This window comes from Eupeodes corollae, chromosome 3 (assembly GCF_945859685.1).
Source record: "Eupeodes corollae chromosome 3, idEupCoro1.1, whole genome shotgun sequence".
Lineage (NCBI taxonomy): Eukaryota > Metazoa > Arthropoda > Insecta > Diptera > Syrphidae > Eupeodes > Eupeodes corollae.
Window position 1 is genome coordinate 95,356,910 of NC_079149.1, and position 24,185 is coordinate 95,381,094.

Consider the following 24,185-nt stretch of genomic DNA (forward strand, 5'->3'; position numbering starts at 1 on the left):
TGTCGAGTAAGTTTTTTAGTATACTGAATCTTCTGCATAATGTTTTCGTGTTTCTTAAAGTTTTGTGATAAAATAATTTTTTGTATTGCTTTTGTGTATATTTTTGTGGGTGGTTTCTGTGCGTAGCCACTGGGATGTAACTAATTATTTTTTTTTTTTTTTTGTTTTGCGAAAACCTTATCAGGAGCAAGAATTTCAACTTTTGATGACGTTTTTCCTGAAAATATTCCATCCGATCTGGATTCCGAAATCGGAGATGTTGATGATGATGACCAAGCTGAGTTTATGTGTCTTGGTAGTGAAAATGAAGGAGACCCTTCGAGCCTTGAGCATGTGTCTGAATCAGATTGGGAGTCTGAGGATGAAGTTCTACTTAGCAAAATAAGAGCTACGCAAATTAAGAATAATACTGTGTGGACTAAAAAAAACAGATTCTGTAACTGTAATGTGATGGATTTTGTGGCAGAGACTGGACCAAATATTCCGCGTGATCTGGAAACACCTGTTCAGTTTTTTTTACAAATCTTTCCAGAAGAGCTTATTGACTTGCTTGTTTTTCAAACTAACTTGTTTGCAGTACAAAAAGCTGGTGGAGCCGTCTCATCTTTTACTCCGACGGATGGTGAAGAGATCAAAACTTTTTTGGCAATAAATCTGTTCATGTGTTCATGGGTATAAAAAAACTGCCAAGCTGCAGAGACTACTGGTCAGCTCAGCCAGAATTGCGTGATCAGTATTTGAGTTCGATAATGAGCAGGAACCGATTTCTATGGCTTCTGGGAAGCATTCACCTGAATGACAATACAAAACAACCTAGCAGGAGAAGTACAAACTTCGACAAGCTTTTCAAAATACGGCCAATGATCGAAATACTGGCGCGAACTTATTTGTCATGCTATATGCCCTCGAAACATCAAGCAATCGATGAATCTATGATTAAGTTCAAGGGACGTAGCAGTTTACGTCAGTATATGCCAATGAAGCCCATAAAGCGCGGATATAAGGTGTGGATTCGAGCCAATGAGTCTGCATACATATCCGAATTTCAAATCTACACCGGAAGATCGTCGGATTCTGTGGAGCTTAATCTCGGTGCTCGTGTTGTCAAAGACCTGACTCAAAAATTAATAGGAAAAGGGCACCATGTGTTTTTTGACAACTTTTTCAATTCCGTCCAGCTTCAAAAAGATTTGAAAAACCAAACCATTTATTCTTGCGGAACTGTACGAGCCAATAGAAAAAATCTGCCAACTGACCTTCTTAATGATAAGTGTTTGACAAAAGGAAATTCCGACTGGCGGGTCAGCAGAGACGGAATGGCGTTCGTAAAGTGGAAGGATACGAAAGCTGTGCATATCTTAGGAAACTTTTTGGACCCTTCCAAAAATACAACCACCATGCGTAAGCAAAAAGATGGTACTTCGTTATCCATCAATTGCCCAGAAATGATAGCAGTATACAACAAAAACATGGGATTCGTTGATAAAGCCGATATGTTGAAGTCATGCTATGATATCGATCGGAAATCGAAAAAATGTTGGCATCGTATTTTCTGGCATTTCCTTGATGTTTCTGTTGTGAACTCATTTATTATTTTCAAAGAAAGTTCAGTTGAGAATGATAAGTTATTGACATTGAAAGAGTTCCGAATCGCAGTAGCAAATGGATTTGTAGGAGCTCATACACACAAAACCCGCAGAGCGGGCCGCTTATCAGAATGTTCAAATACAAACCACTTCAAACTAAATGTTCCTTTCGAGGTAAGATATGACCAATCCGCACACATGCCAATATACGGTTCTTCTAGAAGATGTGCATACTGCAGTACAAAAACCCAGCCTCATCGTTCAAAATGGTGCTGCTCTATTTGTCAAGTAGCCTTGTGTTTATCATATGAGAAAAATTGTTTTGTTAAGTTTCACACTAAATAAATAGAATACATACATTCACATGTTTACAGATTTTGTTTCGATTTGTTTCAGAATAAAAACTTGCTTATGGCCTGGTGGTTACACTGATGAACCACACAAAAAGAAGTAATTCTAGAAGTATATTTTTGTTAAAATTTGTATTTTAAAGTTAAGACAAACTTAATTGATATTAATAAAGAAAGTTCTAACATTATTTTTTGTAAAATCAAAAAATTTAATAATTCGGGCGGTAAAGGGTTAAATGATTTTTACACAAGAATTATGTCAAAAATCATCCTATGCATTCTTCTGTTTCAGTGAAAAAATAAAAGTCAACTTTGTTTCCAGTTTCATCTCTCATGAATCATCAATCATATATTGTTAAATTATTCGCCAATATTCTATTCGAGATTAATGACATTCGTCTACTTTCATACATATGACAAATTCCATCTCTAAAAATTCCAGTTTATTAACAATATTTCTATATTGACATCAAAAAGGCAAACAGGTATCTACTATCTATTCAGCAAAGTTATGATTCTCATCAATCATATAGTTTTTCAGTCACTGATAGAATAATAAATACAAATCACCCAATTAAAATCCCGACCCCCATCATCCTCATGTCATGTGGGTGGTTACAATAAAAAAAAAAATAAGTACCTCAACAACTTGTTCACGATCACGCAGCAAAATGCACACGACTACCGATCAAATCAGTTTCAGTTCAATACGTCGAAGTCAAAGCTGTCCTCGTCTTCATCTTTGAAAGTCAACAACTTCAGTTCGTCAATTCAAATGGAAATGTGATGTCCCGTAATGTTTCTGTTTCTGTTACTTTTTTGTTTTTATTGTTATTTTGTGTGTTTACATTTTTGAATAAACAAATAATCCCTGAGATTAGAACTTTCTTTTCACGACCAAAATAGAAATAAAAACGACATGAAAACAAGTTGCAAGAGCTCAGCCAGCAGCCTTTGAAAAGCAAAAACATTGTATTTTTTCTTTTTAGGTTAAAAGTTCGTCGCCCATCTACATTTGTCATATTGTTCAACTTGCATATCATCGGCACCATCATATCTAGACATACTATACTCCTACTGACTGAACAGAGGGCTGGAACTATGGGGACGAAGGTCAAATAGTTGTGTAGATTCTGTTTCTGTCAACAACACAAAGTAAAGTATCTTTCTTTAGTTTAGTTTGGAGATACAACCGACGAGATAAACTTGCTGTGTATAGACAAACAACACTCGTGTTTAAGTCTATGAAGGGGGGCCTCCCCAACAATTCCAAAGATCAATTCACAATTGGCAGCATTAAAATGCTAATAGCACCCCATTGACAGTCATATCGATCCACATTCGGATTCGCCATTCAATCGACCGAGAGCCAGTTGACGATCATCATGACTATGATGATGAAGATGAGGACGAGGACAGTCAGTTCACATGCTCAATGAGATAAGATGAGATGAGAGAAAACCCCGTCATCGCCATCATGTCCTCATCTTAGCGCAGTAGTCCGGAGAAGAGCTATGCCAGGGTTAGCATACAAAGCCAAAGAAAAGTTAAGTAGTGACATATCTTAAGTGTATCGATTGGATGGATAGGCACATTGGGAAGGTATCGGAGATAGATCCGATTGCCTTGAAAGAGATTAGAAAATTAGGCACACAACAAGGTTGATAGAACTTGCTCGTATTGAACCGTTTTTATAGATTTCTGATAATTACGGTAGGAAAGCTAAGGAAGAATTGACATTTCGGTCTAGTTATTGCAAAAAACAAGATATGTATCTACGAATAGCTTTGGGGTTTTAACAAAAATTACAAATTGATTTTAACTTCCCATGGATAGCATTAGACGACATGGTTTTTTTACTGGAAAAAGATTGCACTTTTTAAATGCGTTCTGGTGGCCCTAATTTGAAACTGACCTTAAAATTAAAGTATCACGTCAAGTTTTCGATACACGCAGCTACGTCCCAAAATCGAGTGAAATGAAACAGACATCTGAATTGAAAATCGAGTTAAAACGTTTTCAGGGTTTTACCATTCAATCGATTTGAAAACTTCGAATATTTTTCAAAGTCACTTCAAGTGAAATCAATCAATCAATTATCATAATGTGTGTAAATTCTTATGTTTGCTGGAACGTATTGATGAACATACCAGCTAGCTGTAGGTTTGTATTGCTTTGCGATAGTTTCCTCTAATATAGTTTTTAAAAAACTCTGGTGTTAAAGCTTAGTTTTTGAATGTGTTAGCTTTTGAAAGAAGATTGTTTTACTCGAAATATTATGGAAAAGACATTTGACTTGCTTGAAAATTATTTTAAATGTATTGTGCGTTCCCTCAACTACAAGGAAGAAGCTGCAACTTCTTACAAACTATTTGCATTACATAAAGAAGGTCAAGGTTTATTTCCATTAAGTGAAAATACTAAAGTATTTTTTTAAACTTACTTTGGTCGAATTCAAATTGCTTAAAATCCTAAATATCGAAATGAAGAACTCGAAAATTCACTTCGTGTTGAGTTCGAAAAAAATGAAATCGATATCGATGAAAGTGAATTTTAGAATTTGAATTTAATTTCGAGTAAAAGCGAAATGTAGAAACTAGGTGATTGCTTGAATTTATCAGGTAGCTTTTTTAAAATAGAATTCGTGATGGTTTTTCTAAATCTATAATCTCTTTTTACTTGCGTTGCGATATAAAGAAACTTTATGGCAAGGTTTGTATTCGTAAGTAAAATTTCGAACTCATGATTTACATCAAATTTTAGATGAAAACTAAAAGAGTGGGTCCCGCAAGTAGGTTTAAACTTTAAATCAGATTTGCTTAAGGCGTTTTTTTTTAATTTTTAAAACTTAAATTAATAGTAGTCCCCATACAAATTTGTCGGTTAAATATCAAAAATTCGAACTTTCTCAAAAACAAGCCGATACATTTTTTTTTTAAATTCGCTCTAATTTTATTTTTCTTAATTTGGCTTCTTTCAATATAAAAAATATTTTTGTAATGCCCCGGAAGGGTGCCCCCAAAGATCCGTTATTATGATTTTAAGTCTTCTCGAGAACTAATCAACCGATTTCAATAATAATTCTTCACATACTCTTTTATTTTCTCAATAATATTTGATGCTCAAAAATGTCATATTTTTTATTTTTTATTAAAAAAAAATATTAAACTTTATCCTATAAGTCAGCACAAGAAACATGCAGTTGAAATATTTATTACAATTTTAAAAAATCTTCATAAGTTGTTAAATTTCACCTGTTTAAAAAAATCTGAATAAAACGCTAAATATTTACATTAATAGCGTTTTCAAAAGAAAATGGCAAAACGCTGTAAAAGTAAGTTTTGTTCTTTCAACATGTCTGTTTCTCTAAACAATACTATTATATGAAGTTGTTGAAATACATTATAAAATATACAAATTATGTTGGAATGCGGTATTTTTAAAACTTGAAGTTTGGATTATAAATCAGCAATACAAATTTCCTCCAAAACTTATTTTTAAAAATTATGAAAGTATTTCATTCAAGTTTTTTAAGCTTAAAAACCCCAGTTTCGAATACTGTTGACAATTTTTAAAGGGGCATATTTTAAAAACCTGATGTGATAGAAAATAAAATGCACTTCCTCCTGTATGCAAAGAGTCCGTTTAAAAAAGTACCTATATAAGATTTAAAGTACGTTTGTCTTCAAAGATATAAATGCCATTTGACCTGTCAACAAAACCGCGCGATTCATCCCAAGACACAACTCATCCTAAGACATTTCATCCCGGAAATGAAAAATACTTGTAAGCATACTTAACGAAAACAATCGTTTGTGTATTCAACTAGTTCGTTCAGAGCTTTTTCCTTCATATAGCTTTCTTTTAATTTCATATGAGAAGAACCAGGATGGAAAATAAATTATATGAAGATAAGAAAGAGGCAGAACATGTATGTTTAGATTGAAAAGCGATCGCTTATTGATTGAGTAGTTAGGTAGATGTCTAAAACGGATAAAGATTAGTTGATTGGAGTTCTCAGCTTTATGCAGACATGTTTATGCTGATAATGAAGGAATGTTATTGGTGGTTGAAGGAGGCTCTTATGTGTTTTAAATTTTAGTTAGGAAGTGATACGTAAGCAGTAGTTTTAGAGGTTGTACGTAATACTTATATCGGTATAATGAGTAAACGTTGAACAAGTGATTCTAATAGAAAATACATATATTCTTTCTGGCCCGTTTCTTAAACTTGTACTAAGTATTTATTCTTTTATATAGCCGAAGGCAAGTAAAATATGTGTGAAACAACCTTAGTCTTAAGAAATAATATTTTAAAATCACAGATCCAAAGGTATCGAGATAATACTTCTTGATAGACACTTTAAAATAGATTGTTGATTATTCGTTAATCCGATGCAGTGACGCCATAATCGTTAGTATTTACAATATTTATAGTTATAAAAATATATAAATGTGCAGGAATGCATAATTAAAATTTTGAAAATCGTTAGAGCGTTTTTTTTTTAAATATAAAATTTTTCAATTCTATTCTAAAAATATTTAGCGCTTGTAAATATACGCTCTACATTTCAATTTCGTAAAAAATATTGACCCGTTTTTGAGATATAGAATTTTGAAAAAAAAAAATCAATATTTTTTTAATAATCCAAACAATAAAAATTTCACTTTTGATAATCAAATATTGTTAAGGCAATATAAGGTCTTGTTCAACAAAAAAATTATTGAAATCAGCTTATAAGTTGCTGAGAAAATTATAATAAAATAACGATTCTATGAGCGGTAACTTTCCTGAGCAATACAAAAATATATCTTTCTTATTAAAAGAAGACAAGTTAAAAAACTAAATTTTAAAGAAAATTAAAAAAAAATCTATCGGTTTGTTTTTCAGAAAATTCGAATTTTCGTTTTTTGACTAAAAAAATTGTATAGGGCCACTGTTAGTTTTGATGAAAAAAAACGCCTAACGCGAATATGCTCAAAATCTTAACTTCGAAGTTTGAACTCAATCGACCCAATGGTTTAGGCTGTAGGAGCATGGAGAGATAGAAAAAACAGACCGAACGGAATCGAGGGTTCCACTTTTTTCGACTTCTCTACCATCGTAATATCATGTTTGATTAAAATCTCGAGTTCGAAATTTTGCACGAATGCAAACTTGCCATATAGTTCCTATATGTCGAAAGTAAAAATAAAAGGCAACCTTTGAATTCTGGACATCTCAATCCTTTATAAAAGTATTGTTTTCTTTGTGCTACAGAAAAATCAAAAGAAAAATCAAAATGTAGTTTTGCCGACCAGTGTAGTTATTGTAATAGATCCGATGTGTTAAATTGAAAGTTTTGACATTCCCCGAAGTTTGAAGGAGCCTTGAATCTATAATTCAACGGTTTATATTGAGATTTGCATATGTACGTATTTTCTTTCATTAGTAAATTCAAGGACGTATGCGTCCGTTCATTCGGGATACATTTTTCCTACGGCTTATTCTCAAAACCGGCAAGATATCAACTTCAAATAAATTCTGTTTCACAGATAGCAAAAAAAAATACAGGATACATTTTGGATATGTCCAAATATCTCTTAAAACTTCGATAAAACTTTATTATACATTGTGACGTGAAATCAAATTTTCGAAAGAATATCATATTACGTTTTTCTTATAAAACATCTTTCAAATCGAACATTTTGTGAATTTTTAACTCCAAAATAATTGTATTCATCAAAAAATAACGCTTTTGACACTTGTTTAAATTTTTAGAACAATCGAAAACAAAGATGTTTCTACTAAAAATATAAAACAATACTTTTAAAAATTGATAAAAATTGTTTTTCGACTCAAATATTTGGGAAATATTTAATAATATTGCCTTTAAATAAATTGTATTCTATATTGTATAAAAAATATTGTTTAATAACATTTATTTAATTAAAAAAACACAAATATATAAGTCAGTTTTTTTTTATAAAAAATCAGAATCTACAAAAAATTTGTTAAAATTTGATGTTCGATTACAATATCTCGAGAATAAATAAAAGTATTGAATTCAAATTTATTTTTTTATTTTTAAAAATTATTTTGTTAACGTAAGATAATATTCTTTACAAAAATCACTTGCTGGTTTTTACAAGAAATATATATTTTTTTAAAATGCTTATAAACGTTGGTAAAAATTGGTTTTCAGCTAAAAATGTCAGAATCAAAAACTGGTATTGAAATTGAATATATTTTATATGCAAAATTTTGTTGCTTACTTTAGTTATTTCTTAGAAAATTTCAATAAACAACTTTTTTTTTACGAAACACGAAAACCTACGAAAACAGTAAAAACCCGATAAGAAAACGTTTTCGACTAAAGTATTTCGAGTAAAAATTAAAGAAATTGATTTCAAATTTGTTGTTAAAGTTTTAGAAAAGCCGACAAACGTGCAAGGATGGGAAGTCGTCAATGGGGGTCGCATCCCACCCTGTTTTTATTTTCATTTCACCAATTAAATTAAGGATTGGTTTGTTTTGATGAACTTAGCCCAATCTTCTTTGTTTTTACAAAAATGAATAATTATGACCTTTGGGCTCAAAAATGTGTCAAATATTTTTCTTAACAAGTTTCAAACATACATCTAAAATAACTTTCATAGAATGTCTAAAAATTGTTCAATATCAATTTTGTGTTAAATGTCTCCAAAGAAAAGCCAAATAATCATCCCACAATTTGATTCTGGCATTTAATTTTTTTAAGAATCTAAGAAACATATTTTTCTCAATTTTTACAAGCTCAAGACTTTCATCTTTCCTAAATCATGAATGCTCTAATTTCTTTCCATGGAACAAGCCCAAACATAGTAAAATCCAGTCAAATACCCTTTGAAGGCGCATTATCTCTCTGCCAAATCGTCATGTTACATTGGTGACATCAATGAGGCTGCTCCATGAAAGATGAAATAAAAAGAACTAAGACAATTTTTATCTCCATCATGAAGAGATGAAGATGATGCGCGGTTTGCATGTCATGGTCATGGTGTACAAGTTGGCGACATGATGCTAGAGCTGATGATGGTGACGATGTTGATGCAGATGCTGATGCTGAAGATGCTGATGGGCGAGGACAAGGAGGAAAAACCAGAGCATACTCGTAGATGGAATGGATATGATGATGTCGCGTGGATTTTCTATTAATCTTAAGATTACGTTTAGTTCACTGACTATTAATTTGCTCTAAATAAAAAACAAAACCACTGTGACGAAGACCGACGACGATGACGGAGGAGTAGTGATATAGGCGAACGAGTTGATGACGGCAAAAACTTCAACAACCACGAGACGAATGGTGCAACTTGTTCCTATATAAAACCTCTAAGACAGCTTAATGCAAACTAAAAAACAACACTCTTTTTATATATAGGGACATGTACATATATCTATATGTATGAAATGTTAAAGATCTCTTTTATCTTAGTTGGAGTATCTTGAATTTTTGAGAAAATAGACATTTGCCGTAGACAATTTGTTATGTTGAGAGATAAATAGGTGCTAATGTCGCTATCGATTAAATACCTTGTTATGGGATTACACTGGAAGCTAGAAAAAGTGAACAAAATCATGAATGGGTTGTTATGTGCTTGTTTTTTGTTCCTTTTGATAATTGAGTTTTTTAAAGTTATAAGATCAAACGACTTTTTGTTGTTTTGAATAAATTTAAAGTGAAGAAATGTGAAAACATAAAAAATGCCACTATGATGGTAAGCAATCTAAATAAAGTTTCTTTGATCAAATCACGAAGTATTTTTAAGAAGTTGGCTAACAAGAATGTTTTTACCAAACTTTAAACACTTGAGTCACGAAAGAAATGTAAACATTCAAGAATGTCTCAAAAGTTTACCATATTGATCATATTTCGGTCATATAAAATAAAGAATATATTTTTGCTTAGGCATTGATTCGCAACACATCTTTGAAAAAAATAATGAACTTGCTTCTGCGATGTGACCTTGTGGCAACATTATTTTCAAAAACTTGAGCATTGGATCAAAAAGCATCAGTTTAATTCAGTTTTCGAGTTTTCAAAAATAATATAAGAAAACTCGAAAACTGAATTTCCAAATAAAATTATGCTTTTTGATTCAATTTTTTAGTTTTCAATAATATACTTCTGAATTTATTTCACATTCAAAGTGAACTTAAGCCCACAGTTTCTTATACCGAATTTCCCACCTTGCATGGGAACAAAGACCAATTTAGTAAATTGAATTTTGCTCCCATTAAATGAGTTCCTGGGGATTTATACCCAACCTTATTTGGGAAATTATATTAAAGCGAAAAATCAATGACTGGAACCTTTGTATTTCAAAATAAAGAAGTCATTTATAAGTTTCTAAAAAAAAGTATATCACTTTTACAGAAAACAGACGTTCTACAAAAATGAAGAACTTACAGAAGCCGGCTTAACTATGCGTTTGAACGCTCAATGGTCATATTGTAACTTTTCCCTTAACAAAATATTCAGATTGTCGCACGTTTTGAAAAAGGAACCATAAAGATCACCAAATCGATGGAGAATTTTGGTGTCGTCGTCTTCTTTTTTCAGTTAAAGATAGAAGCCGAAGAACGCACATTTGCTCCATCAAGATAACCAAAGACCCCTTTGATACTTTTAAAATGTATATGTTCTAGTTCAAGACAAGATTTCAGACACTAAACATGTACAGTTCGGCCTATATTTTTTTACTGCCATAGTTTTATTGTTCGCATTTAAAAACTTTTAAATATAAAAGAAAAAAAGCTTGGTTGAAGTATAATCTATCGAAGAGTTGACCAAAAACTGTGACGACTTTGTGACCTATTCAAAATTCTCAATTCATATCGAATTCCTACCTAATATGTGCCCTAAAAAAAAACCCATATGTTTTGGAAACATTTCGAAGATGTTCGCAGTTCAAAACTGCCTTTGAAGATTTTTCTTCTACAAGTATGTTTTTCCTCTGTTATTTCTTCTAACATAGAAGAATACAGTCATTTTACATCAACCAATTTTTCGATTTCTAAGGCCTCTATCTTGACACTATTTTAAAGCTAAACAAATGTTTCGAGCCTGGTCCTGATAGAATACCATCTTATATTATATAAAACTGAAATCTAGCCAAAGAGGAAATCTTTGTTACGGTTGGGCTCCGAAACTTCTTATCCAATTGTCATGCAGTTTTTTTTAGTGAAAGAGGATATGACGGAGCAGGTTTTAGGCATAAATAAAGTCCGATATAATGTTAATCAATAATTTGTTATCTATACATATAAAATCCAGATATTCTAACTCACTAGAAATATGAACACCAAGTGCAATTTCTATCGTGCATTCAAATAGCCTTAAGAACCACCGGGTCTCTGCTGCTGGTCAGGAGGAAAAAGTTTTATTGGCAGAAATTGCTGATACACCGGAACCATTAAAAATGATTCCGGTGTTCTACAATGACGTCATTCGGTGCCAAAGAAATCAGATATGGAGATTGTATGCCTACATTTAAAGTTCAGGTCAAGTCTATCATTTAGCTGTATCTCTTTTACCAAACAATCCTGACGAACCGAAATGTTGCAAGTTGGCTAGGACCATGTCGATGTCCGATTATCTGAAGGAGTTTTACAGCATTTCGGAAAGGCTAAGGGAAATCCAAGTCGATATTCCAGAGGACCTTCTAGCAATCATATTGCTTGGTAGTTTGCCTGTCGTTTTGATAATTTTATTGTTGCGATGGAAAGCAGAAATGAGATGCCATCGCTTTCGGTGCTCAAGGCAAAACTATTACAGGAAGATTCAAGAAAGCTTGAAATGGAATCAGAAAATTATGATGTTAAATGTTTTTCATGCGGAAAAATTGGCCATTTTGCATCAAAATGCCCTGAAAAGCAAGATGAACGAAACAAGCCGAAATCGGCTTCTTCGTTTGGGCTTTTCAATGTTAAAGAGTCGAGGATTGTCAATTTTGGAGAATGGTGCCTTGACAGTGGTGCAACATCGCATATGTGTTCTGAAAAAAGTATGTTGTCAGAGTTGAAGCAAATTACTCAAAAGATCTATTTTGATGACGACAAATTCCTCTTGGCAAGTTTCATAGGAAATGTTCATCTGGAACTAGAGACCGGTAGTATAGATTTACTAAATGTAATCTTTGTTCCAGAACTGAAAGGTAATTTCATATCTGTGACAAAAATTACTCGCAACCATCAATCATGTGAGTTCGTTGGTACAAGTGCTTTAATAAAGAACTCTTAAGGTAACGTAGTGGTGAAAGTCTGAAGGAGATGTATTGCCATAATATGGTGATGGGAATTGACAAAATTAGTGCCAGCAATGATTTCGAATGCATTATCTGTGCTAAGGGGAAGATAACAACAAAACTGGTTCCAATCAGGCAACAACAAGGAGCGTGAATATTTTGGATGTTATTAACAGTGACATATTATGTGGACCGATGCAAGTAACTTCCTCTGGAGGAGGGAGATACTTCGTTACTTTCATCGACGCCAAAAGCAGAATGATTTTCGTTTATTTTAGGAGGAGGAGTCGTGACGAAATTTTTGATGTCTCCAGAAAATTCAAGCAGATGGTAGAGTGCCAAATCTCGAAGAAGATCAATGCCTTACGAAGTGACAATAGAAGTGAGTGTCTAAATGCCAAATTTTCATCCTTTTTAGAAGCCCATGGTATCCAGCGACAATTAACAGTCCAATACTCGCCACTGCAAAATGGAGTCGCTGAGAGGGCTACCCGTACCCTTGTTGAAATGGTCAGATGTTTAATTCTTAACTCAAAGCTTCCAGAGTATCTTTGGGTAGAAGCAATTAAGAAAACCCAACGTTTCGCAAGTCTTTGGTTCTAAAGCTATTGTTTTAAACAAAAGACCGGGTAAATCTAAATTTCAAGCAAAGGGCGTAAAAATGATCATGGAAGGTTATTCTGAAGAGTCTAATGCTCAAAGATTGTTTGATTCAAAGACAAGAAAGGTGGTTAAGGATCGTAATGTTGTTTTTTTATGAAGACACTAACGTTTCATTTGAAGATAAAACTGAAGATGACTTCATTATTATCAATTTTGAAGAGGAATCCTTCGCTGCTGAACCTTATTCGATAATAAGTCAAGCATCACAATCAGAGAACATCCCAGACGTTCCTCAAGAATTAAGAAACGACGAATTGAACCCTAGAATTGGTCCAGGCCTTCCAAAATTGATCCGAACTGGAAGACCCGGGTGACCAAGGAAACAGTACAATGTGATCGAAACTTTAAACTCAATCAAAGAAGAAATTCCCACCAACGTCGCAGAAGGATTCAATAGTCAAAACGTGGATGAATGGAAATCTGCAATGAAGAAAGAATATGATGCGTTAGTTTTATATAGTACCTGGGCTTTGGTTGACCTTCCTAAGAACTGTAAGGCCATAGGTAGGATCTTTAACATTAAGAAGAAATCAGACGGTTCAATCGAAAGGTATAAATGTAGACTAGTCGCTAAAGGTTGTTCACAGAAATACCAAGTAGATTATTTTGAAACTTATTCACCTGTTATAAGACGTTCTAGCATTCGTTTGATCCTTGCACTCGCTGTTGAGTATAAGCTTTTGCTTCACCCCGTGGACAAATTAAGTCTTGAATTTTTTTTAAATAAATTGAGTAAAATAGGAAATAACTACAATTCGTTTTCTGAATTTCATGGTAGATAATATAGCGTCACGCTCAGAAGTAATCCTCCAAATCAACTATGGTGTACATTAAGGGAGTTACCTTGGTCCATTACTTTTTATTTTATATACTTATGATTGATTCTATTTTAAATGATTCTATATCGCTTATCTATGGAAATGAAGCTTAAATATTTGAAATTATTAACTTCATCAAGGTTTGTAAGGACTTACAAGAAGATATAGACACATTTTTTTTAAATTCGTATAACGTTTTAGTGTAGAATCAAGTTATTCTGAACTTGTTTTACTAGACTAAAAACAATCATTTACTGATCACTATGAAAAACAGCTAATAAAACACTTGATTTCATCAATAATTTTCTTGAGAGTTAAGTGATCCATATGTTTTCAAATTCTGAAAATCTATGTTGTCAAGCCGGTTCTTGAGTACGTTGACGTTGTATGAGCACCATACTATACGTTAAATTGATAGAATAGAAAGTATTGACGTAGATTTTTAAGACGTTCTCATTGTTTTTCTCCTCTGGACTGGTACTACTCCTTCTTACTACCTCCATACACAAAAAGGCGTGCCTTGAAAATTCTCCCATCTTTTCCTGATCTCAGAGTATTTTCAGTTCTTATTTATAGCTGGTGTTTTTAATGAAACGATAGTTTGTCCATCATTTCTTCGTCAATTGAATATCAGTCTAATCCAGGCTAACTATAGAAGAATATGTCCCTTTAGCAGAACTATGGTACTAACAGTCCTTTTAATCCATTTTTCAGTAAGTTCAACAAATTTTTTATACTCATTGACAACAAATTAAGATCTCAAACTTGGAAGCTTTAATTTATTTTTAATGGTCTAAAGAGTCTTATGACGAACATTTCTAACTCATCTTAAAGCAGTCCACATATTCCCGACCTTACTGTTAATCTACATGCAAAGTTAATATGTACAACCCATAACCCATACGAACAATCTTGATCTATGTAAGTCATCTATATCTACCATCGATTCCTCAGATTAAATCTAAAGTATTTTATTTTTCTTATGAATTTCTCTGCCATCACATCGACCATACCTTCTTAAAACCGGAACAATCTCTATAAGAAGGCCCATATTAGGCATAATGAGCCGTGCATATTTAGCTAGTGTACAACTACAACCTGTCAACGTTGGAATACATCATCTTTTTCTTCTTTTTTTGCTATGTGGTTACGGCCTTAACGGGACCTTACCCTACAGTAAAATTTTCATATAAGCCTATGCCTAGGTATGTACCTAAGGTATAAGCATATTAATCATACCACAAAGCATTGTTGACTGAATTACATTTTTTTTTTCCAAAACGTCAACAAGTCCTCTTTTTTGTCATCATCCAGGTATTTGCATAGACTTAGGTTGACATGTTCCATAAGATATAGGAAAAATGTTGACTATGCAAGGTATGACGACCGAAAGACAGTTGAACGTTCCGTCTTTTGTGGTTTACACTTACAGTACTTTGATCTTAATTACAAGCGATTGAATTGCATAATAAACTGGGCAATAGGCTCAATTACTTCCCGTTGTTCCCTTTATACAACCATTTATAAAGGCAATTGAACTTTTAATCTAAATAGGTGCATAGTTGTAGAAGTTATTGAATGAAGTTGAAAGACAAGCATTAAAGATAGAAGAATGAGCTTCAAACAGTTATGGAAGAATGTAGTATAATGACAAGATAGAGATTCACAAAGAAGAGAAAAATAGGGACTTTTCGAGACTACCATTTAAGGAATGACAAGATCTCTATACCTATAAACCATTTCTTTGAAGGACACTCATAAAAATTATCCAATTATTTCTTTAAAGCTCACCCTTCCAACCTTATCCCTATGAACGATTTTCAAGACCAAAAAAATAAGAAAACAATCTTTTAGAGGTAGGTAAAGCCCAAAGTTCCACTCCTTGAAATTTCTTAATTGTCCATTAAACAATTTAAGTGTAACCATCATCATGTCGTCGGTCGGTCGGTCGATCGGTCGGTTGGTCGTAAGTCGGTAATCGGTTATAGTCAGTGGGTGCTCAGCTCATATAACGAAAACACAATCAATTCAAACCTGGCCAAGACCAAAAACAAGACAATTTCATGCTCGCATAAGTTCCAATTTTGAGAGAAAAAAAAAAGCAAATCAAGTCTTAACCTCACCTTATTTTGTGTTGTGATGATAGCCGGTGATCGACCGCGACAATAGTGCACCCACCGTTTCATAAGCTTACGCAGCGGCAGCAGGCATTATAGCACTTGTTTCGCTTGACTTGAGCATATGGAAGATTCAAACCCAAGAAAATAGAAGACGACACACATCCAATATCAGGTATAACCTAACCTAACCACCTTAAGAAAACTTGTCCCTCTTCGAATGACTCTTACGACAATGACGCTGAACGATTTGAAAAGGAAATCGATTTTTGTATTTTTTGAACATCGCGCGCATCTAACAGAGAATTAATGGCGCGTAAACGGTTTTTTGGCGTACCCGTAAGGAGCGTACACTACACATCTACGACTTTTATATCTAAACTTATCTGCATAAATGCGGGGATATGAAATTATACTCCATATCATTTACGTTTTTAAGACGATAATATTGATCCCCCAGGTTTTGGTTTGTGTGTATCGTAAAAAGGTGATTCGGCACCGCCTTAAGAATTGACTCGTAGTGCGCCGCCAACCTGAACAGGTAACAAATAATTATTAAAAAATATACAAAACAAAAATTGGAATATAAATCTCATAACGTTCAATTAAAATCCATGGGAATGTTTAATTCATGAATCAAGGATGATGATGATGACGAACTACGACGACTACGAACGGGTGCGCCACCAACTTACCGAAACCTGATTTTAATTGTTAGCCACAAAGCTAGAAGAAAACAAGACTTATAGGTACCGTTCATAAGAAAATATTAGAGTGAGTTGGTGAGGGTCGATAAAGTAAAGTTACTAATAATTGCGAGATTTTAGTGTTCTTATGGGAAAATTAAGTGATCCGTATGATGTCACTACTGATAGGTTACTATATGAGAAAAATGGCTGGTGCGTAACGGGTGTGATAGTAATTTCTATTTTTAAGATTGATTTGGCTTAAGCGGGGGTTATGGGAGAAAACCCAAAATTGTTGGCGTATGAGACATTTTATTGACTTGATAAATGGCCTAGAACAATAATAATTGACCTAAACGAAAACATTAAAAGTAACTGTTTGAAATAACACTTTATTGTAATTGCCAGTTTTGAAAATCACACAAATCATTTCGGAGATATTCAAAAACATATTTGGTTGCCAAACTATGCACACAGTCAAAGTTCTAACTTATGTTGAAATTGACAGTTATGTGAAATAATTTTCGGATTTAAGAAACCCTAAGAACCATTTTGTAGTACCTATGGCGTGATGGTTAGAGCGTTGGAGTGTTATGCCAGAGGTCGTGGGTTCCATCTCTGTCTGTGACATCTTAAGGTTTTTTACGGGTACTGGTCCTTGCGAGGAATTAACAAATCCTTCAAGAGTAATTCTTGTTATGAAAAGAATTTATCAAATTAGCCTTCTGAGGTCGTCTTAAAATTGCAGGTCCCCTCCATCTCTCACAACATTGCTGGCACAAAGAAATGGATGAGAGAGTCACTAGTTCTAAACGGACTGTTTCGCTACCTTAATTTTTGTTTTATGTTGAAATTTATAGTTACGTAAAATCATTTTCGAATTTTAGAAAACCTAGAGTTACTTTGAATTGACGGATCGATAAGCTGAAATCTTAATCTAGTCCAAAATTTAGATGAAGAAGTCGCTAGAATGTGACCCACAATGATACCTGCCATTCGTGCACGTTTATCAATACTTCTAAATGTCACACAAAATGCTGATAACAATATCTTTTGTAAGACAAAAAAAGTAGTCTTGGGTTTAACCCCTGCCTGTGTCACCCACGTTTTTTTACGGGTACTGGTTGCGAGGAACTGACAAATCATCCTACAGTTGCTGGAGTACTTAAAGATATCGACACTCACAGATTCGCTTTCACGGCTAGTATCCCTCCTATTGTTTTGAATATGTGTTCTTCAACGCTGAAAAAACCGACTCTACAGGTGTCATTCCGATCTGATGGAAAATAGCATTTGTTTCCTTAAAACAGGCGAATCTTCCTCTTCGTCTTATTATCGTCCAATAACACTCAGGTCCCTTCTTTCAAAGGAAATGGAAATGCTAAACGAATCTCTTCTTCGTTGGATAGGTTCAAATCTGATATATACAAAATAAAGGCTGGTGTGCCCCAGGGCTCAGTTTTGTCACCGACATTCTTCCTCAATTTTATAAATTATCTTTTGCCGGAAACTTCTTCAGACTTTTGTATTCGTTTTTAGATTCTTATCCCGGTCCTTCGGAGGTGGATTTCCAATGACAGCCTATGATAAACTAATAAAATTCTGACATTGTCAAAATTGTCCATTGGGAAATCAAAACCTTGAAAGAACTTAATGCTTCGAAAACTCAATACTGTCTATACTGAAGCAAAAATGTAACCGTCCCCCAATGCTATACAAAGGTGGTAATTGCGTAGATGAGACTTTGTAGTTTTCAGTACTAAATACATGCGTCACAATTCATATCTTGTGGAGTAATCACATATTTAGCATTGCTCAAAATGCTTCTAAGGCTTTTATTCATACGAAATTCGAGTATAATTCTGATATTTGGATTGGTGCCCCATAACAGGCTAAAAACATTTAGGAAAGAATTGGAAAAAGAACTCTAAACTTAGGCGGCCTTTCTCTAAATGAGATATTTGGCACTCTTTAACACCTTGTGCGCTCCACCTGATCAGCGGTCTTCCTCTACTGCGCTGTCCTGTGGCTGTGGATTCGAAGACTTTCCAGGCCGGAGCATTGGTTTCCATACGCTCTACGTGACCCAGCCATCTTAGTCATTGGACTTTTACCCTTCTGGCTAAGTCTGCGTCGCTGTACAGCCTGTATAGCTCGTCGTTTCATCTTCTCCTCCACTCTCCTTCGATTCATACGGGACCGTAGATCATACGAAGAACTTTTCTCTCGAACCGACCCAAGGTGCTTTCATCCGCTATTGTCATAGCCCATGCTTCTGTACCGTATAGCAGGACGGGGATTATAACGCTCTTATATAGCAATACTTTGGTCCCTCCAGAGAGGACTTTACCACTCAATTGCTTTCTTAGTCCAAAGAAACAGCGGAGCCAATGTAGACAAAGTCCTTGACTACCTCAAAGATACGTTTGTTGAAGGTGACGTTTTGATTAAGTCGTTGGTGTTGTATGTCCGTTCTTAACGACAGCATGTACTTTGTTTTGCCCTCATTAACCGTTAAACCCATCTTTGCCGCCTTTGCCTCAATACTCATAAAAGCCCCATTTACATCACGGGTTCTTCCGATTATTTCAAGTTATCAGCATATGCTAGTAATTGGATAGACTTTTGAAAGACAGTGCCTATAGTGTTGACGTTTGAGCTCTGCACTATTCTTTCAAGCACGATGTTAAGCAAATCGCATGATTGTCCAAAACCGTTTTTGGCATCGAACGGTTCTAGCAGATTGTTTCCAACCTTTATGGAGCAGCGTGAATTCTCCATGGTCATATTGCATAAACGGACGAGTTTGGCAGGGATGCCAAAACAAGACATGGCTGGATACAGCTCGTCCCTGTATATGCTGTCATATGCGGCCTTGAAATCGATGATAAAATGGTGGGTGTCAATTTGGTGTTCTTGGGTTTTTTCCAGGATCTGCGTAATGTGAATATTTGATCAACTGTGGACTTTCCTACTCTAAAACCACACTGATAGGGACCTATCAGGTTGTTGACGATGGGCTTTAGACCTTCACATATTACGGCAGAGAAGATTTTATAGACGATGTTAAGTACACTGATTCCTCTATAGTTGGTGCAGTTTAGAGGGTCTCCTTTTTTTTAGGTTCCATTTATCGGGCATGCTTTCTTCCGACCATATCTTACAGATAAGTTGGTGCATGCTCCTAACCAACTTATCTTCAGCTGCTTTAAAGAGCTCGGCATTCAAGCCATCCGCTCCAGCGGCTTTATTAGACTTCATCTTAGATATGGCAATCTTTACTTCGCCTAAGTCGGGAGGACGGGATTGTTGGCTTTCGTCGTCTATGTTGAATGGATCATCCTGCCTGACAAAGGAATTCAGTTCGTTATCGCCGTTACACAGTCTGCAGAAGTGGTCCATTCATATCCTCAGCATTGACTGCGGTTATGATGTTTCCACTTTCGTCTTTGCAGCCTTCGGTTCTAGGTTTATGTACCTGTGAATTTCGTTGGTTATTTTTCGTGGTAGCAGTCCCCATAGTAAATACCTCAGTTTTTCATCCTCTTTTTGCCCGGCCCATCCCATCGTATTTCCTAGATGGCGGTGATATCTGCTATATAGCGGTCTAGGGCCTCCGCTAATTCCTCGGCCGAACGTGGTCTGTTAAGGGACCTAACATTCCACGTGCATATTCGAAGTTCGTTGTCATTAATTCGTTTGCGTTGGTTGTCAACAGTAAATCCGTCCGTATCCGAGGCTTGTTGGTGCCTCGCAACTATTAAAGCTTTTACTTTTGAACGTTAATACAATTATTTCGGAAATAGTATTTTGCATTTTTGGAAGAGACATTTCTAAAACATTAATTTCTCGAATATTTTAAAGTTTTTTTCAATTAATTTTGTGTAACAACAGTAAGAACGGTTCTTAGGCACAGAAATAAAGATGTAAAGTAATTGGCTAGAATTTTTTAAATTTTAGTCAAAAGTTTTGAAATTTAAGTTAAGAATTTTTCATGATTATTCATCATAAAACAAATGCAATCATATTTATGAATGATTTCTTATTCATGGCTCGAATTTATGAATCAAAATGCTTATAAATGATTAATTCACACAGAGATTCCCCAAATTGATGAATGCATTCTTCGTATTTATGATTTTTGATGATTTTATGAATCAAAATGCTTAAAATGATTAATTCACACAGAGATTCCCCAAATTGATGAATGCATTCTTCGTATTTATGATTTTTGATGATTTTATGAAAGCAATCATGGTTTTTAGGAATGAATTTTTGACAGTAAGATCATAATATTAATGAATGTATTCATCATATTTTTATGAATGACGTCATAATATTTAGTACTTGGTAATATAATATTTAGTACATCAACATGACGATATCAGTCATGATATTTATGACCGATTCCTTCATATTCATCATTATGATAAAAGTAATCATCTTATTCATGAATGATCATCATATTTATGAATGCATCGTCATATTGATGAATTTTTCATTAAATTAAAAAGTCTATTTACTGATTTTCTTCAATGCATAGATTTCGTCAAATTTATTCGGAAACTTAAATTTTCATTCAATGATGATTTGTTATAGAAAAATACTTGATCACGTATTTAAAATAAAATCACTTTGATCTTAAAAAAAAACGAATGGAAAAAAGTCGACAGCTACGCACCTCTTAATCACAAAAAAAAATATCAATTTGTTTTCAACTTTAATCACCATATAAGCACTTTTCTTTGACAGGAAGACACTTTTCTGAGTATTATTTTAAACCAACTTGCAGTTGCGATATAATTTTTCACTTTTCACCCCACTCGACTTTTTTATACACAAAAAGAAGAAAAAAAACCAAAGCCAAATAGAAATAAGCTTTACCCACGTTACGTCAATCAGTCTTTTTTCTCGTTTTTCTTTATATTATGTATTATCAGTCTCGTTCCGGAAGCTATTAGCCTATTTCGGCTAAAGACGTTTTTAGACATTAAACCATCATCCTTATAGCTACGAGTAGCTTCGATCATAATGACGATCGAATGAAAAACCCCCACAGAAGACGCTCCGTCGTCGTACCGCTCTATAGTGTATGAGTATATTCAAATTTATTAACCACATCCAAGCTGACATGTGTTCCAGCGCGCGATTATACAGGTTGCTCCTCCGAGACAGTACCATACCGCATCTACCGACTAAGTGATGTCATTTATTTATAGATGAATCCAGATACCTGCAATTAATATCTGTCGAATGGTATAGAGATAGATGCCCCCTCAGCGTCGATATCAACTCAAGCTAAGCAGGAATGAGAATGACGATGACGACGACGAAAAAGACGGGCGGACGGCTGAATGCAGCACCGACTACGCAACAGATCCTCCAACTTCATCGATTCCCAATATCGTAACTTTATTGGAATGTGCCTTGCACGAAACCCACCACCACCACCTCGATCCGCCAAACTTACAATATTTACTTTTTGCCATAATCAAGACGGTATGTTTTTTCTTGCATCCGCAATCTGTTTGTTTTTCGAAAGTTCCTTTTCGGGGATATAATATATTTATTGTGGGTACTGGGTAGGGTAGGGTACACATAGGTATGCCCACATTCCTCGATCCGATTCGAAGCAGTCATACGGATACGTTGAGGTGGCGTTCGGTGATCGGTAGTACCCCAGTGGTATACAAAAGGTATTGATGGTATAGTGGCCCTGATGGTGCTTATCATTCCTCTGGTCGGTGTCGGTCGTTAAACCAATTTATTGACAATTTATCCGCTCTGATTTGGAACGCAAAGTGTGAGATATTTATTTGGATCGATTTCATTTTGATTGACCATGGCAAAGTTAGCAAAGAAATTCAGTCTTTATAATATCGGCGTTATCGTCTTTATAAATATAGTTTAAGAAGTAACGTTATGTATTGAGCTGTTACTTTTAAACATACTTCTTCAAGGTATTTCATGTAATGCTTATTTATTTGTTGAAAAACAAAATCTTAAGCTTGTGAATAACATAACAATTTTTAACGAATTCAGGATAAACTAAGATCTCTGATTCAAACAATTTAACAAATTGACATTGAGGTTTAACAATTTGAAAGAAGCCAGTCTTTAATCGTCTTAACAACTTACTATTAAATCAGCGAGTTCAAAAATGATGCACTCAGTTAACTTATAAAAATTCTGGCGGCAAATGCTTCAAAAAAAAACCCGCCAGTAAAATATGAAGACAAGATGGTAAATGAATTGGTAATCCATAACAAAACGCTAGTCCCTTTTGCAGAATATCTCGCGAATGTTCTTAAATCATTCCTAGCAAATACGGCTAAAGGTCCCTTACAGTTTGTTGGTAAGAACGATAAATGTTAAATTCCTTTCCAACATTGGTTATCTTTTAAAAGAATAACCATGATATATGGTTGCTGCTGGGGTTTCGACAGCCTTCAAAAACATTAATTTAAGTTGTGTAAGTTGGCAAGTTTTCGAAAAACTTCTACTTAAACGTCTCAGCAAAACAATAGAAGAAAGAAGATTTAGGCTGTGACATCAGTTTGGATTTGCCAATAAACATTCCACGACAGCCCAATTACATCAAAAAAGTATGATCTTTAGATATAGATCAAGTCTTTGACAAGTTTTGTGAGTTATGACATCAGGCAAACTACATAGGGAGCTTTTCAAACAAATACTGAAAAATGTATTACTAAAGATAACGACAAAGTTACTCGAAGCCAAAGAAAATTGAATTCGGTGTACCGCAGAGAAGTATCTTAGGACCAATAGTGTTTCTTTTATACACAATGGATATTCTAAAGCATATAAACGCTATCATGGCAACTTTTGTTGATGATACTGCTATATTGGTTTCTATAAACAATACATATATATGTACACTACTGAAATATGCCCTGGAATGACTTTGGATGAGAAGACCTAGGCTTGAACCACATACAAATTTACCACCTATTCAGAGGAAACTTATATTGAATAAATGAGTTCTGAAATCCATTTGGAGATTACAGAAAACTTCAATATAGAGGTAATTTTTTTAATATAACTCAATTTGAATTATTTCTAATTTAATTTCATAAAGGTTAGTTTCGGTTATAGAGGCTGTCCAAGATGGAAACGGACAACCTTAATCCATTTTAATGGCACATTGTGATACCACATGAATCTTGAGGCTTTCTTCTAAGCTCAATGGAACCAGCTTGAGTCCCTTACGAAACGTGAGAGGCTGATTATACCGTTATGATTTAGATTGTTTACATCGCTAAAGAAGAATTCTCTTAGGTAATTCTTGCGTTTTTGAGCCAGAGCCCTGCATGTGCAGAGAAGAAGAAGAACCGTTTCTTCCTCTTCCTCGTCCATACAGCTTCTGCAAAAGTCATTTGAGAATACGCCTAGTCTCGTGGCGTGCTTTCCTGTTAGACAGTGTCCGGTTATGACACCTATTATGCAGCTTATATGCGATCTGCTTGAGAGTTCATCTGCCTTACAGTTACCTGGAATGTCTCTATGGCCCGGCACCCAGCAAAGGTGAATATTAAACTGTTGTGCCATCTCCATAAGAGATGATCGACAGTTATGGACTGTTTTAGAGTTTGTAGAGACAGAGTCCAGAGATTTGATAGCGGCCTGGCTGTCAGAGAAAATACGGATATCAGATGTTGATATCACGTTTTCTTTGA

At 34.5% G+C, this 24,185-nt stretch overlaps 1 protein-coding gene across 1 annotated transcript in view; it reads left to right on the top strand.

The window, feature by feature from the left end:
• The first annotated feature begins 899 nt into the window (after positions 1 to 899).
• LOC129950687 (piggyBac transposable element-derived protein 4-like) overlaps positions 900 to 24,185 on the top strand; it is a 76,593-nt gene continuing 53,307 nt past the window's right edge. Inside the window, exon 1 of the mRNA XM_056062610.1 lies at positions 900 to 1,760. Coding sequence (XP_055918585.1) covers positions 900 to 1,760 — 861 coding nt within the window. The remainder of the gene's footprint in view (positions 1,761 to 24,185) is intronic.